This window comes from Gastrolobium bilobum, unplaced genomic scaffold (genome assembly GCF_033153095.1).
Source record: "Gastrolobium bilobum isolate Gb01-03AN ecotype WA unplaced genomic scaffold, APGP_CSIRO_Gbil_v1 utg1846, whole genome shotgun sequence".
Classification (NCBI taxonomy): Eukaryota; Viridiplantae; Streptophyta; class Magnoliopsida; order Fabales; family Fabaceae; genus Gastrolobium; species Gastrolobium bilobum.
Window position 1 is genome coordinate 1 of NW_026897931.1, and position 17,873 is coordinate 17,873.

Genomic DNA, 17,873 nt, shown 5'->3' on the forward strand with positions numbered 1-17,873 from the left:
GCCACTTCTTGGTTTTCTCTTTGTAGAGGCTTGCACTTTCATAAGCGGACAATCTGAATTCGTCTAACTCATCCAGTTGTAACAGTCTCTTTTCGCTTGCCGCTTTTGTGTCAAAATTTAAGAACTTGACAGCCCACAAAGCCTTGTGTTCCATCTCCACCGGTAAGTGACAAGCCTTCCCGAACAACATTTGAAACGGTGACATTCCTATTGGTGTCTTGAACGCAGTCCGGTATGCCCATAGTGCATCATCTAGCTTGCGAGCCCAGTCTTTCCGGGAGCTTCCCACTGTTTTCTCAAGGATACGTTTCAGTTCCCGGTTTGATATCTCCACTTGCCCACTGGTTTGTGGATGATATGGTGTGGTAATGCGGTGTCTGACGCTGTATTTCGCAAGCACATATTCAACTTGTCTGTTGCAGAAATGTGTGCCTCTGTCGCTAATCATTGCTCTTGGTACTCCATACCACACGAAAATATTTTTCTTGATGAAGTTGATCACGACTCTAGAATCATTGGTAGGCAACGCAGCTGCTTCCACCCATTTAGAGACGTAATCCACCGCCACCAATATATATTTATTCCCGTATGAAGTGGGGAAGGGCCCCATGAAGTCAATGCTCCAAACGTCGAAGATTTCAACTTCCATGATGTTGTTCAGTGGCATTTCATGTCTTTTTGATATATTCCCCGTTCTTTGGCAACGATCACAAGATTCTACGAATTTTCTGGCATCTTTATATAAAGTGGGCCAATAGAATCCACTCATAAGAACTTTTGCAGCCGTCCTTTCTCCCGCGAAGTGGCCTCCGTAGTCTGAACCGTGACAGTGCCATAGAACATATTTCATCTCTTCTTCAAGGATGCATCTTCTAATGACTCCATCAGAACATGTGTAGAATAGGAATGGTTCATCCCACAAGTATCTTTTTCACATCGCGGAGAAACTTTTTCCGTTGTTGCCATGAAAAATCTTTAGGAATCGTCCCAGCTGCTTTGAAATTTGCAAAGTCTGCAAACCATGGTGCGGTGTCTACTGCAAGAGCTTGCTCATTCATAAACCATGGTAGTGTGCTGACTGAGAGAACTTGCTCATCTGGAAACTCATATCGGATTATCAATTCTGAACTATCTTGAAGTTCTTTCTCTTGAAGTCTAGAGAGATGATTAGCTACCCGGTTTTCTACTCCCTTCTTGTCTCTGATTTCTATCTCAAATTCTTGAAGTAGAAGCATCCACCTAAGTAGTCTCGGCTTAGCATCCTGTTTAGTCAATAAGTATTTCAAGGCAGCATGGTCAGTATACACAATAACTTTAGATCCTAGTAAATAGGTTCTAAATTTATCAAAAGCATATATAACAGCTAGTAATTCTTTCTCAGTAGTAGTATAATTTAATTGTGCTTCATTTAGAATTTTACTAGCATAATATATAACATGCAAGAGTTTATCTTTTCTTTGACCTAAGACTGCACCTACAGCATAATCACTAGCATCACACATTAATTCAAAAGGTAATTCAAAATTCGGTGAAGTGATAATAGGTGCGGTAGTCAATTTTTCTTTCAAAAGATTAAAAGAAATCAAACAATCATTGTCAAAGTTGAACTCTTCTTCTTTGGCCAATAATTTGCAGAGGGGTTTGGCTATCTTTGAGAAATCTCTGATGAAACGCCGATAGAAACCTGCATGTCCAAGAAAGCTACGCACACCACGCACATTAGAGGGAGGAGGAAGTTTTTCTATAAGTGAAATTTTTGCTCTATCAACTTCAATTCCCTTCTCAGAGATCTTATGGCCTAAGACTATTCCATCTCTTACCATAAAGTGGCATTTTTCCCAGTTGAGTACTAAATTACTCTCTTGGCATCTCTGCAAAACACAAGCTAAGTTAGTGAGGCAAACATCAAAAGATGAACCGAAGACAGAAAAATAATCCATAAATATTTCAATAAAATGTTAAATCATATCAGAGAATATGGATAACATACACCTTTGAAATGTGGCGGGTGCATTGCATAACCCGAAGGGCATACGTCTGTAGGCAAACACACCGTAGAGACAGGTGAAGGCTGTCTTTTCTTGATCTTCTGGAGCAACCGCTATCTGATTATATCCGGAATAGCCGTCGAGGAAACAATAATACGAGTGTCCCGCTAGCCTCTCCAACATTTGATCTAAGAATGGTAGAGGAAAGTGATCTTTTCTTGTAGCGGCATTTAGTCTCCTGTAGTCGACGCACATTCTCTAGCCGGTGATAGTTCTTGTAGGAATTAACTCATTGTTTTCATTACGTACCACTGTGATCCCACCTTTCTTTGGAACTGTTTGTACCGGACTCACCCATGCACTATCAGAAATTGGATAGATTATACCAGCATCCAAGAGCTTCACGACTTCTTTTCTCACAACTTCTTTCATAGTTGGATTCAATCTTCTCTGTGGTTGTCTGACTGGCTTCACATCATTCTCCATCAATATTTTATGAGTGCAAAAGGATGGGTTTATTCCCTTCAAGTCTGTAATAGACCATCCTATAGCTGTTCTGTGCTCTCTCAACACTTTCAATAATTTTTCTTCTTCTGCGATTGACAAATTTATGTTGATGATCACCGGGTATGTCTTGCTTTCTCCAAGAAATGCATATTCCAAAGTAAGAGGAAGCTCTTTCAATTCAACCTTTGGTGCTCCTTGAATAATATCATCAACTTTCTCTTCCAGCTTTTCAACCTCTTGTTCTCCTTCTGTTGCTTCAGTGGTATTGTGCAGTAGATCTTCTTCTAATGACTCCAATTCCATCAGTGGTTGGAGTATTTCATCAACTGTATCTAGCACTGCATCATTGATCACATCAACCTCGAAGCAATCTCCTCCGTCGGAAGGATGTTTCATAGATTCAAGAACATCAATCGTTACGGTTTCATCATTAACCCGCAACATCAGCTTACCCTGCTCCACATCAATCATAGCCCTTGCGGTGGCTAAGAAGGGTCTTCCCAACAGTAATGGGATTTCAGCATCTTCTTTCATGTCTAAGATGACAAAGTCTGCAGGGAATATGAATTTATCAATTTTTACCAAAATATCTTCAATGACTCCATCTGGCCTTCTGGTAGATCTGTCAGCTAACTGTAGTGAAACTTTTGTTGGTTTCAGTTCATGAATACCCAGAGCCTTGCAGATGGATAATGGCATAAGGTTTATACTGGCTCCTAAGTCACATAACGCTTTTCCCACATTAATGTTACCAATTTCTATGGGAATGCTGAAACTTCCAGGATCTTGGAGTTTCGGAGGTAACTTTTTCTGAATTATAGCACTGCACTCTTCTGTCAAGGTCACGGTCTCACACTCCTTCAATTTACGCTTCCGTGATAGAAGATCTTTCATAAACTTTGCGTAATTTGGCATGTTCTCCAAGGCTTCAGCAAATGGAATATTGATTTGTAGCTTTTTGAAGATGTCAAGGAACTTCGAATACTGCTGCTTTTTGATTTCTTCTCTGAACCTCTGGGGATACGGAATTTTTTCATAAGGTGAGAGCTCCAATGGCTTTTCTTGTCTTTCTTGAGCTTTCTTTTTCTCCCATTTGAACTCTTTCTTCTCAGGAACAACTTTCTCTGCAGCAGGCTCTTTGTCAACTTCCTTCTCTTTTTCTTCTTCAGTGGCAGGTCCCTCAGCTTTCTTTTTCTCTATTGAAGGCTTAATCACAGGTTCAATTACAATGCCACTTCCAGTGGTAATACCCTTGCAGTGTGCGTTTGGATTAACGTCTGTATTACTTGGGAAAGTGCCTTGGGTTCTTTCATTGAACTGCCTTGACAATTGACCAATCTAAGTTTCAAGATTCCGGATAGAGGCTTCTTGATTCCGGAATGAGGCCCTGGTCTCTTGCATAAAGGTTGAAGTGTCTTCTCTGAAAGCATTGGTACTTTGAACGTAGTCTGATGTGGTCTTGGATAGTTGTGCAAAGGTCTTCTCCCACTCTGATTGTTGTGGAGGTTGCTGTGGTACTGGCATAGAAGGATTCAGCTGATGATTCGAACTATAACTGAATCCCGGGTGTTGATTTTGATTTTTATGTCTCCACCTTTGATTCTGGTTATTGCCGTATTGGTTCCTCCCTGGATTATATGGAACTTTCTGATCATGTCAAATTCCATTAACATCTGCAGTCTCGGGTGCCTTGCAGTCATCAGTAGCATGAGCACCTGCACAAATATCATAAACAATAGAAGAAGTATTAACAGAAGCTACTGGAGTATTAACAGAAGAAACTTGAAAATCAGAAAATTGCTTTGTGAGAGCATCTAGTTGTTGTTGTTGTTTCTTATTAAACTGTAGAATCTGATCATTCTGGGCCAGGATGGCATCATAGCCATCAAGCTTCATAATCCCCGCTCTTCTCTGTGGTACGGGAGCATTATCATACTCCTGAGAGGCTAAAGACTCTAATAATTCCAAGGCTTCCTCTGGAGTTTTTGTTTTCAAGGACCCTCCTGATGCAGCATTCACCAATGTTCTTGTGTTGGGCTTCATCCCTTGGAAGAAAGTTCTCGCTTGTTCCCAGGCTTCAATGCCATGTTGGGGACACTTCCTGAGCAGTCCTTTGAATCTTTCCCATGCTTCATATCGAGATTCACTTTCTTTTTGTTCAAAAGAAGTGATATCCGCTTGAGCTTTGCCATTTTCGAAGACGAGAAAAATTTGTCCAAAAATTTGGTTGCCAAGTCGTCCCAGTGAGTGATGCTTCCTTGAGGTAACGATTGCAGCCATCCTCTTGCTTCGTCTTTAAGTGAACATGGGAACAATCTGAGCAAAATAGCATCCCGAGACACCCCATTCATCTTCAAGGTATCACAATATAGCAAGAAGTTTTCCAGATGGATGTAAGGGTCTTCTGTGCTTCCTCCGGCAAATTGGTCTTTCTGAATTAATTCTAAAAGTGCCGGCTTGAGTTCAAAGTTGTTAGCATCCACGTTTGGTCTAAAAATACTCGCCGTCTGTGGAACTCGAGCAGGAGTCATGTAATCTCCCAACGTTCTCGGAGGTGGTGGAGGTACATTGTTGTCTCCCATTGCTTCTTTTCTTGGTTCTGTTGAGCTTGAAGCTTCTTTCTCTTGTTGTCTTCTTTCTTTAGCAAGTTTTCTGTTTCTTTTTGCTGTTTTCTCTATCTCCGGGTCGAATTGCAAGGAATCGGTGTCAACGGTACCTCGCATAAACCAGAAAAATAGATAATATAAAATAAAAAAAATAAAAAATAAAACTGAATTTAAATAACAGAAAATTAAATAACAGAAAATAAGGTCCAATCTAAAGAATTAATAGCTACTATTAATGTTGAAATAGTAATCCCCGGCAACGGCGCCAAAAACTTGTTGCTACTCACGGCAAGTGCACCGATCGTACAAGTAATATATGATTAAGTAGGAGATCGTTCCCACGAGGATTACGGTTCAAGCACCAATTCACTTTCGCAACTTAAGTTGGACAATCAAAGTTGTATTCGGAAACAGGATTTGGATTGCAAAATTGAAGTTATTAAATATTAAAGCTAACTACTCGCAAGAATTAAAAACAAGAAGGTAAAAATTTGATTGAACTAATAAAATAAAAATGTAGTTAGGGGTTCGATTTCCTTTAATCTCCTTATTATGATTCGAAGTCCTTCTTTACGTTAACCGTCCTTAATATCAATCTAACCAATTCTTTCGCGTGTTATTAGAGCTCAATCCCTTGTTACCCTAAAGCCTTTACAAACTTGGAAGAACCCTAGTTCCCCGGTTATTCCCCAAGAATTCAAGCATTAAGTTCAAGAATCTTAAGGTTACGCAAATTCTATGTCTATCCCTAGAATCATAGCGTTTACGATGAAGTTATCAGATATGGATCACACACCAACATCCCTATTGTCATGCATTTACCGATGATCATTATATAAGATTCAAGCCTATATAAAGCATTAAAATCAGATAACTTCATTCATGATAAAAAGGAGAATTAACGTACGAATTGTTCAAAGTATAATAAATCGACTAAAATCCATGTAACCCTAACTACTTAAAGAACTAGCCGGACATAGCAAAATCAAGAACAAAAGAAAATAGAAAAGCTCCCCCAAACTCCATAGATAATTGGTGGATCTTCAATATCTCCAGTGAACACTTGACGTTGATCCGTCTCCGCCGCTCACGAACATGAATCTGATGTTCCTCCGCGTTCCTTCAGCCTCCAAGCACCCAAGAGTTGTTTAGCAATGTAAAAGTTGTGTATTTCTGGTCCCCAATGGCCCTTTTATTGGCCAAGAGTTCGTATCCTAGTAGAAAACTCGAATGGGCCTAAGTTGGATCTGTCTGGGCGCTTAAGCCTGTTGTAGCGCGCTTAAGCGCCCTAGGACAGTGAATTCTGACTCGCGTTACGCGCTGAAGCGCTCTGGAGGGCGCTTAAGCGCGCTCCTCGCGACAACATTTTCTTCTTGTGGCGCGCTTAAGCCTTGAGTTGGGGGCTTAAGCGCCCAGAGGCAGTAGCTATTTGCGTTTTTAGGGAGCTTAAGCTTCTGAATGCGGGCTTAAGCTCCCACTTCTAACAACTTGATAAGATCTTCAATCTTATTGTTTTCACCTTGATTCATCTTCTTTTCTGATTTGATATCTCTTTATCTAAATCTTCATATTTGAATCATTTGTTATCAAATCCCTTTAAAAATAACAAATATATTAATTAGTTCCAACAATCAGATAATGTTCATGATTATCATTTTAAAACCCTAATTTTTGACTTGTTCAACTAGATAATTCATATTATTTTAGTCCATTAAACAAGATAAACTAAAGGTTTATCACCTATCCAATACATGATTTTTTATCCTATGGAGAAGCTGAGTTAGGATTCAATAGTATCGGATACCAATATTGGATACTCAATATATTCTCACGCTACTCAATATATCTTCACGCTACCTAATATATTTGTATTTATTGCATTATATTTTGTTTTTTCTTTCTCCTTTCTCTTTCTACATAATCTTATCAGATTGCTAATCAGGTGCTCGTCAAACACAAGACATGATATAGGCTTATCAGCCTCCATATCATATCCTACCCTTATCAGCCCCATATCATATCCTACCTTTATCTTATCATGTCCACCAAAGGAGCCCATAAAGTCTTTAAGTTACAATGCCTAATTTTTTTATAAAATGGTGGTAGCTCAGTTGATAATAAGGGAATTGAGTAAGTGGAAAGAGAATTGTCTCGGTTCAATCCCCACTTTTGGAAAATGTTTAAATATTTTTGTCTCTTACTCGCTCCGCACTTCAGATTAGTCCCATAGCCGGCTTAAAGACTATTTGTCTCAAGGAGATAATTAGGGTTGGCTAAAAAAAAAAATACTACATTATTTAATCCACATTAATATTGGATTAACATTAATGAAGAATAAATTACTAATTTATTTTGTTAGAAATAAAATCTTTCACCGGAAATAAAAAGCAAAACTTGATGAAGAATTGTTTAGAATGTAGTGGCCTAAAATTCATAGATACTTAAATTTTTCTTGTCTTTTCTAGCAATTAGTGAAATGCACAGTTTGAGAAATATTTATATATATATATATATATATATATATATATATATATATATATATACATATAGGGGCAGGATCATCTTACACCGGTGTAAGAATAATAAATCTTACACCAAATCTTAATCATTGATTTTCTACATCTAACGGTTAAGATTTATTAGGTCTCACTCATTAATTAATTTTTAATTCCCAATAAATCTCAACTATTGGATGCGCGAAAATCAACGGTTAAGATTTGATGTAAGATTTATTATTCTTACACCGGTGTAAGTTGATCTTATCCCATATATATATATATATATATATATATATATATATGTATATATATATATATATAATGGGAGAAATGCTTTGTATTTTGTTTCTTCTTGAGATTGTCTGCTGCCTACTTGGCTCATTCCTTACTGTAATCAATGTTAAAGAAAATAAAAATAAAAACTCAAACTAAATAAAAAAATAAATAAATAAATTGTCTTACACATTTTCTTTTACTTTTTGAAATCAGGTTTTACATGCTAAACTTTTATTATAGATGGAATAACCTCTACTTTTCTTTAATTATTCAGCTTCAAAATCTTGTTACTACCAATAAATTAGCATGTTAACAGAGAGCATATGGAATTGCTTCTAATTGAAAAAAATATTTACTAATAATAATAATAATAATAAATCACTCAGTATACCTATACTCTCGTAATAGCAAAATAAATAAATAAATGAATTCCATATTTATAGTAGGTAGTAATAAAAAAAAAGGATTTCAAGTTTGGTTAATCCAATTTTAAATGTCCAAAATCACAGTTGAAAAATCAAGACTTACTAACAATAAATATTAGATAATAGTAAAGAGTAGTAGCTCAAATACCATGAAGTCCTCTTTAAAGACTGTTTAATAACGTGATGAAATTCTAATTCAATCACTTTGATTGTCATTTAACTTACCAAATTACCATTCACCACTTTACATTAAGTTGTATCTTTTAGTAAATACTGTTTTTGCAAATATTTTTTTTGGAAATAACAGGAAAATTAAAACAAAAACACAACAAAAAGAAACTAGGCACAAAGCCTAGACCAGTGAACACCTATAGTGTCACCATACAGACGATCAATACAACCTGACAGTGGACTATCATCTTGTGGCCTGGAAGCAGATCTGCAAGGATAAAAAAAAATGGAGGCCTTGGACTGTGGAGTATGAGGGAAATGAACTCAGCATTTATCATGAAGGTTGGGTTCAACCTTGTAGCTCATCCAGATGCCTTGTGGTCAAAGTTCTTACGTGCTAAGTACAATGTGGAGGAAGGCATGACGCCAATTATTCATGCTCCAAACAACAGCTCCCAACTTTGGAAGGGAATTACGCGTAATTGGGATATTATAATGGATCATAGTCGGGTGCAGTTAGGCAATGGTCAGTCCACTATGTTCTGGCTTGATAGCTGGCTGCCCGATTGTGGTCCTTTGATCTCATATGCAGGTTCTCAGTTTTCTGTTAGTGATACTCTTCAGAAGGTGGTGGACTACGTGGATGAATTGGGGCAATGGAAATGGAATTCTCTTCGACAATTGCTTCCAGATTCTGTGCTGCATCGATTTATGAATTTTCTTCCTCCTTCTAGTCAAGATGGCCAGGATCATTTAATTTGGAATGGAACGACAGATGGCAAGTTTACTGTTAAGTCAGCATATGCAATATTAGCCATCAATGATACTACAATCCAACAGTTTCCTTGGGAAAGTGTTTGGAGATGGCAGGGGCCGGAAAGAATTCGCTTTTTTCTTTGGTTAATGGCAGGGGAGAAGCTGATGACTAATGTTTGTAGACTCTGCCGTCATATGGCTCTTTCAGATCTGTGTCCTAGATGTAATCAGTCCAGTGAAACTATCCTTCATACTATTCGCGACTGTCCACAATCAAAGGAAGTATGGTGCATGATAATGCCTCATATAAATCAGCGTGAATTTTTAACCTCAACTTGCACAATTGGATCATTTCTAATTTAGACAGCTCAAAGGATTGGGGGATGGGGTTGGACTGGCCTCTTTTATTTGGAATCTTAGCCTGGAAAATTTGGAAATGTAGGAATTCTTGGGTTTTTGAAGGTGATCGCCAGAATGCTTATTCACTTGTCCGTTCAGCAATTGGTTTCAGAGATAGTGTCGCTCTTGCAGCTAACCCTGTTTTTGGAGTGGGCAATCAACCAAGGAATCGAATAGAGAGATTGGTTGCTTGGTGTTGTCCTCCTGTGGATTGAGTTAAGCTTAATGTTGATGGTGCATGTGATGCTAATGGTACTAGGACTGGGTGTGGAGGAGTTTTTCGCGATGCCTCAGGAACTTGGATCGTCGGATTCTGTAAAAATTTAGGCTCAGGTACATTTTTGCATGCTGAGTTATGGGCTTGCTTGGTTGGTTTGGAGCTAGCTTGGGATAAAGGTTTTAGGCAAGTTTGGCTCGAAGGAGATTCTCTTTCAGCTCAACAGCTCATTACAAATGGGTGCCACCATGATTACCCTACGGCTAATTTGGTGAATTGTATTCGAAATTTGATGCAGCGAGATTGACAGATTTATATGCCTCACATTCACCGTGAAGGAAATAGAGTAGCGGACTTTCTAGCCTCTTACTCTTATGTTTTCTCTGTTTTTGCAAATATGATAGTATAAAGATAGTTTTTATTAACATTTATTTATTGTTTCGATAATTATACACTCTTCATACTTCTCAATAAAATTAATTTTTATGTTACAAATTAAAACTGATTTACATATTTTTGGAGTTATAAAAATAATTTCATATCATTGAAAAAACTCAATGAATGGTAATGGACCCATCTTACTATTCATAATAATTACGTTTTCGGACTTTTGATTTATTCAATGTAAAAAAGAAATTTTTTATAAGAATGATTTAAAATTTAAATATTTAATCATACGAGAACATGATTTGTAAATGCGCAAATGCATGTGTGTCACATGATGCACATCGTCTCTATGCGCAATATCCCTCATGTGACAAACGCGTCTTCACCCATGTACAAATTACATACCTCTATTTCATACATATTTCATCACCTTAATTTGAGAAATATTTAATATGATTTCGACCCATCATTTGATTTAGCGATTCGGGTCAATCAAAACGAGATATTTTTTGACATATAAATCCAAAAGAGAGACAAATTAAATTTTTTTGTCCAAATATCCCATTCTTAATGAAAGTAGCATGTGCTCCTAGTGCACAAAAGATGATCTCCTTAATTTGGTAAAATATTTCAATTTCGAATCAATCCAATAAACTCTTTCCTTTTACCTTGCTATGTGAAAAGGCCCACGGTTTCCGTACAGGAAAAAATCATTTCATAGAAGAACTAAACTAAAGCAGAACTTTATGTACCAAAATCAATGAGAACTTTTATCAATTAAAAAAAATCAAAATATATGAGTACCCAAAAAATAAAAAAATAAAAAAATAAAAATTTATTTGTAAGAAGTTAAATTAAGTACATATATTTTACATAAAAACACAACTTTTTTTATACAAAAAAAAGTCACTCGTGTTTATTAAATAATAAAAAAATATCTTGATTATTACCTGTATCTGACAAATAATTGTTATTTCCTTGATGGTTCCTGAATTTGATTGGTCCATTCATTAGATCTGTCACCAACAAAAACATCAACATCTCTGTTCCTCTTCAGATCAAACACACACAGGTAAGCTCTTCTGATCAATCTCATCGCAGGTTAATGTCTTAATTCCTAGAATTCTTGTGTTCTTCCCCAAATCAAACACACTCTGATCACTGAAAATTAAGGATCACTGAGAAAAAGTTTTGTTCTTTAGCTGTTGGGTTGGTTTGCTGTGCCTTATTTCTTAGTGGGTATTTCACTTTTTGATTGCTTCAAGTTCCAAAAATGGGTGTGGCTCAAAACATTCTTGATGTGGAGGAGGGAACCTTGGAGATTGGAATGGGTGAGTATCCTTTCCCTTTACCTATTTTTATTTATTTATTTTAGTTTTTTCTATTACGATTGTGGATATATGCACCAATGGTTGATAAATCAAAAATCCTTGCTTGCCACTATGAAAATAAAAGAAACTAAGAGAGACATTTTTGAAAGGGGTATTGGATTGATCAATTTTTAAAATTGATAACTTGTTGAATTGTCTGTTAATGCTGCAGAATATAGAACTGTGTCTGGGGTTGCTGGACCATTGGTTATTCTTGATAAAGTTAAGGTAATGAGTAATGACCATGTTACTACTCTCTCTGGTATGCTTATTACATATTCCAAAGTTTTGAACTTTTCTTCCATGAGGATGTCCCTCTTTCTGTATGGTGTGACTGAATTTTATACTGATCAACTGCATCAGGGACCCAAATATCAAGAGATTGTTAATATTCGCTTAGGGGATGGAACTACTCGGCGTGGACAAGTTCTAGAAGTTGATGGTCAAAAAGCTGTTGTTCAGGTGAGTTCCTACTGCCTAACTGCCCAGTGCATCAGTAATCATCTGTAGTTACATATATATCATGAAGAGACAATTCTCTCTTATCTTTGAGATCATGATGTCTTTGTTTTATTTTATTTTTTACCTATAACCAAAATATTATAAGATTCTCCTGTTGTTTCTCAATCTTTATGAGTTGGTAAGACAAAGCATTCATTGTTTTCTACTTTGTTTATGTAGTTGTTTTGACTTCAATAGCAAATGATTTTGTCTGTTTAGTTTTAGCATCTGCTGCTGCTATCAGAAAGAGTAGGTTAAAGTTTATTTACCTTTTAGTATGAATGACCAGGTCTTTGAAGGTACATCTGGGATTGACAATAAATTTACAACTGTGCAATTCACCGGTGAGGTATAAACTCTTTTTTTTTTTTTAATTTTTTTTTTATTCTTTTACTATTGTCTAACTTATTTAAAAATTAAATGTAAAATTATCCATGAAAATTTTATTGTGGATTTTTCATGAATGTATCTACTGATTGGTGACTTGGTATCTTTTGTGTAGGACCCAAATAATGTGTTAATTATTTAGTTTGAGAGTTTTATTTTGGTAGTAAATATAGAACTGGGTCAATCAGTGGCTAGTCTTTTTTAATATGTTGTCTTCTAAATTATAATAGTGACTAGATTAGAGAAATCCTAGTAAAGAATAATAATCCCTCCTGCATGTCAATACTATAGTTAAAAAAACATTGCAGGGTGGTTTCCTTAGTATCAATAATGATTACATTGCTTCTCAATTAACTTGATTAAATGATAAATTTTATATTGTGTATTTTCTTTTGGAATGTTCACTTAATATATTTAGCAGAGACTTCGATTGTATGATATAGTACTACTGGAAAACCTGGTAATTAAGTAAATCAACTTCCAATAAGAAAATAGAGAAAGAATTGTTGTTTGCCGAAATTGTACCCTTCATAAGGTTTGGCTTCTGATTACTGTTTTATGCATTAAATTTATTCTAGAACGATTATTTCTCAAGTTTAATCCTTTTCGATCTGATTATTTGATATGATTACTTTATCCCCTCCTAACAATTTATCCATGAGTATTGAGTATTGAGTATTGGATTTCTTTTCATTTTGATTCTTTGACTTGATTTGAATCAGTTCAACTGTTGACTTCCCTTTTTTCTCTCTTGTTGTTCATGTTTGCAGGTGTTAAAAACTCCTGTATCGCTGGATATGCTTGGCCGCATATTTAATGGTTCTGGAAAACCAATTGATAATGGTCCACCCATATTACCTGAGGCTTACTTGGACATATCAGGTATTATAATTTCTTCTGGGGTGGTCTAAATCTGTATCTTTATCTTTGTCCTTTTTAATATTTTCCCAATAATTCAGGAAGTTCCATCAACCCTAGTGAGAGAACCTATCCAGAGGAGATGATACAGACAGGAATATCTACAATTGATGTCATGAATTCTATTGCAAGAGGTCAAAAGATCCCTCTATTCTCAGCTGCTGGTCTCCCCCATAATGAAATTGCTGCACAGATATGCCGTCAGGCTGGCTTAGTCAAGCGATTAGAGAAGTCTGATAATCTTCTTGAGGTATAACTGATGTATTAAAGTGAATTTACTCTAATATGTTAAATGCTCCTGAATTATGAGTTCAGGACAATGTTAATGACTTGTGTTCCATATAGGTCTTCCTTACTTACTGTATTAATACTTTTCTGGCTAAGGCAATTTGGGAACTTGCATTAATCAGCTGCAAGTCTGAGAACTTGAACGGACACAGGCTTATGCTGGCCTCTTGGCTATTTTGTTACCTCGCACGTGCTGTTAATGCTCATTGCACATGCATCACTTTTGTTGCAGGTTTTAGTGCAGTGGGAGAGTAGTGCTTATTTTGTAATTGAATTAATTCCTAAATATATCGAATTAAGTACTTAGTCAATAAAAGCTGAGCTCATTCCTTATACCCGTATTCACCAATTGTTTTGTTGTGTGTTTGTCACCCTTAGAAGGTTTACATATGGTGTCTGGAAACAGGTATTTTTAGGATATTGGTTGCTTACATCAATATGTGAGGAATTTATAATGTCTGCTCTGTTTGAAGATTTTTATCAAGAATTAAACATTATTGCTAGCAAAATATGCATTACTGCTTGCTTGACTTTCAAACATGTTGATTTTGAATCAGCTTAATTCTGGTTGTTTACGGGGGCTTTAAAATTTTTGTACTAAATTACAATATTACTGTTACCTACATGTTGCAGAAAATTGGAATTTCAATATTAAATGGGAAAAGATAGCTTGTGAATTTTTGTTTCCACAAAATCATTTTATGAAGAAGCTGACATAATTAAATTGAAATGGCCTAGTGTTTTGTTTTATCGCTTGCAGATGATCTAGTTCTTATTGCCTTCAAATTAATAAGGATATTTTATTCATAATCATTTATTTAGACTTATTACCTTTACACTTTGTAAGTTTAAGGTGGATTTTCTAACAAATGTTATCAATATACAGGATGGAGAAGAGGACAATTTTGCCATTGTGTTTGCAGCTATGGGAGTTAACATGGAGACTGCTCAGTTTTTCAAACGCGACTTTGAGGAGAATGGCTCCATGGAGAGAGTGACCCTTTTCCTTAATCTGGTAATCTTTAGAACCAGTATGCAAATGTTCTGTTGTTTACATTGTTGTTTTTCTGCCTTCCCAATTTCCTTCTCAGTAATTTTGTCTATGTATTATAGACATTAAAGAAAAGTATGACCCTTGTACCAATATTGTTAAGTAATTAGAACTTACCAAAACTATAATTTTATTTTGGGAAAAATATTCCTGCTTTTGCTGCAGAAATTTTTTCTCTACCACACTCACATAAAAGTGAGTGAGGCCCATTTTGAAAAGAAGAGAGAGAAGAAGTTAGTGGGATCCACTCACTTTTATGTGAGTGTAGTAGAAAAAAAATTTATGCAGCAAAAGCAGAAATGTTAAATCCTTTTATTTTTGTTGTTGATTTTTTCAAATTTTAATTTCATGATGTGCATGAAGAAGCTGATCCTTAATGTTAGAAAAATATAATATAAATATAATTTAGATTGCTAATTCTCTTGCTGCTATGATTTATTACAGGCAAATGATCCTACAATTGAGCGTATCATTACTCCTCGTATTGCTCTTACTACTGCTGAATATTTAGCATATGAATGCGGCAAGCATGTTCTTGTGATACTCACAGATATGAGTTCTTATGCTGATGCTCTTCGTGAGGTAATGCACCTTCCACTGAAATTTTTAGAAAGAGGCAGCAAAAGGAAAGAAGAGAGATGAGAAACCTTTTGTGGCCTTTATCATTCTCATGTGATTTTAATTTCTTTCTTTGTCTACAAGAAATATTTTAGGCTTGCATAACAATTTCTAGTTGACATCTTACTTTTTATTTTGATTCATCAATTGTTGATCCTAACTAGTTTGAGATAAAGGTGATGTTGTCGTTGATAATAATTGCTCGTTGACATTTATTATCTCTGTTTTTCTTTTTCTTTGAGTATGAGAAGTAACCTAAAAAAACCTTAAATATTTCTTTTTTTTGGAAATATTCCAATCGGTTCATTGTTTCGCAACTAATCCGATTCGGGGCGGGTCCAGGATTAAGGCTTTAAACCTTAAGTATTTCTCGAACAGTTTAATTGACAATGGAACCCTATTGATCACTTCTGGATCCTGTAGGTATCTGCTGCCCGAGAAGAAGTACCAGGTAGACGTGGGTATCCTGGCTACATGTATACAGATCTTGCTACAATATACGAACGTGCTGGAAGAATTGAGGGTCGAAAAGGCTCTATTACGCAAATTCCAATTCTAACCATGCCAAATGATGGTGATGAAATATTATTAAACTTTATCAGCTATCTTGCATAATGCATACCAAATTCTGACTGTTCATCTTTCTTGAACTTTGTTCAGATATTACGCATCCAACTCCTGATCTTACAGGATATATTACTGAGGGACAGATATATATTGACAGGCAACTGCATAACAGGCAGGTAGGTTATATTGAAGCTTTTGGCTGTTATAATATTGTACAAAATGCTGGGTTAATCACCTGATTTATGTACTAGAGAGAATTTGGTGGAGAATGTGTCCTGAAATTTAATACATGGTATTACTATAAGAACGGTAAATTGTTTGATTGTTATGGAATGGAAGTTATTATTCTCTCTATGAGAGCTTTGATGGTTTTCCCCAACTTGTAAATTTTCGTTTTATCCTTTCATTGTCTTGACAAATGTTTTGAAATGGTTTGGTTTTATATTTCCATTGACACATTAAGATGAAATGCTGTGACTGATACGTCATCTGTAAGATCATCAAGATTTTTACTGCGTTGCATTACTGCATAAAATGAAATCTGCTTTTTATTTTCATGATCTACTCTTTTATTGTTGTTGTATTTATTTAGGCATCCAATATGTTTAAAGCCACTTGGTGAATTGCTTACAAAATATTAGACGGAAACTAAAAAGTCAATTCCTTTTGTATTGGGCAGATATATCCACCAATCAATGTCCTTCCATCACTGTCTCGATTGATGAAGGTGAGGTTAATCTTGTTTTGATGTCAAAAATGCCGTCAAGTGATAAATTTTTTTTGGACTTTGTTTACTCTTGGCTGAGTGAGTGGTCCCTACCACATGATTCATCCAACAATCACCCTTTAATCTAGTTGAATATTGTCAAAATTCTGGCTATTTTTTTCTGGCTGAAGTAACATTACTCTTAACTACAAAGTAAGTTATGAGGTTTATATTCTTGTGATGCATCATGTTTGCCTCTGCAGAGTGCCATTGGTGAGGGAATGACTCGAAGGGATCATGCTGATGTGTCCAACCAGGTCTGATTTTGTTTGTTTATCATATTGCTATTTTTCTGTTTATAAACCATCTCATTGGGGTTATTTTGTTTGTTTTCAGCTCTATGCAAATTATGCCATTGGAAAGGATGTCCAGGCAATGAAAGCTGTGGTTGGAGAAGAAGCACTTTCATCTGAGGACCTGGTCTCTAAATATTTCTCTCTTAGGGATATTTTTGTTTGATATAGTGAGATTGTCCTTGAAGTGTTGGTACTAATTAAGTTTGTTCTTTTTTTAACAGCTGTATCTGGAGTTTTTGGACAAGTTTGAGAGGAAGTTTGTCGCACAAGGAGCTTATGACACCCGGAATATCTTCCAGTCACTAGATCTTGCATGGACATTGCTTCGGATCTTCCCCCGCGAGCTTCTTCATCGTATACCAGCAAAGACTCTTGATCTGTACTACAACAGAGATGCTGGTAATTGATGATATATAGCAAGCTCATGTACCTTAATCACATGCTCAATCAGCTTGTAATGACCATGGCAATTGATTCATTTCTTAGTTTTCTCAGCCAAGAGTGCATATTTCTTCTATCCAGCATATATAATAAAGGTTTGAGTCTGTTTGAGTGCCGCATATTTTGATTTACTCAGTTAGTCAGAAGGAAGACCCTATAGATATTTTATTTCATGTGCCATTTTTTTTTTCTGGGGTAGTGGAGATGTTAGTTGTTACCAGTTTGGGATGGCGTTAATTGCATTGTGGGATATTCATTGCAGTCAGCATTTTGTGGAGACTGCTTTCCCATGTATGTTGCTTGTTTCATTATCTGGTTTACCTTTGTGATTTCATTATTCAGGGTATTTATAATCAGGATAGTTGTCTGTTGAACATTTTTATACTTTCGATTGTTTTACTTGATTAATAAGTGAAAGGAGTTTTAAATTTTTAGGGAAT

The 17,873-nt window shown here is 35.9% G+C and overlaps 2 protein-coding genes and 1 non-coding gene across 3 annotated transcripts; 2 read left to right on the plus strand and 1 right to left on the minus strand.

Annotated features, from left to right (window-relative positions):
* Positions 1–911: 911 nt before the first annotated feature.
* Positions 912–4,538, minus strand: LOC133311525 (uncharacterized). Its single transcript, XM_061512580.1, has 4 exons — positions 4,308–4,538; positions 4,109–4,210; positions 2,343–3,812; positions 912–1,871 (listed from the first exon to the last, which is right to left on the minus strand). Exons 1-4 carry the CDS (start codon positions 4,536–4,538, stop codon positions 912–914), a joined length of 2,763 nt encoding a protein of 920 aa, XP_061368564.1.
* Positions 4,539–4,575: 37 nt separating this feature from the next.
* LOC133311538 (small nucleolar RNA R71) lies at positions 4,576–4,681 on the plus strand. Its single transcript, XR_009751561.1, has one exon. It is a non-coding gene; the product is annotated as a small nucleolar RNA R71 (small nucleolar RNA).
* Positions 4,682–11,261: 6,580 nt separating this feature from the next.
* On the plus strand, positions 11,262–17,784 carry LOC133311518 (V-type proton ATPase subunit B 1-like). The gene is made up of 15 exons (XM_061512574.1): positions 11,262–11,302; positions 11,496–11,561; positions 11,773–11,828; positions 11,964–12,062; positions 12,391–12,450; positions 13,259–13,370; positions 13,448–13,656; positions 14,581–14,709; positions 15,190–15,327; positions 15,787–15,937; positions 16,024–16,106; positions 16,610–16,657; positions 16,900–16,953; positions 17,033–17,116; positions 17,214–17,784. Exons 2-15 carry the CDS (start codon positions 11,504–11,506, stop codon positions 17,397–17,399), a joined length of 1,467 nt encoding a protein of 488 aa, XP_061368558.1. The 5' UTR covers positions 11,262–11,302; positions 11,496–11,503; the 3' UTR covers positions 17,400–17,784.
* The last annotated feature ends 89 nt before the right edge of the window (positions 17,785–17,873 follow it).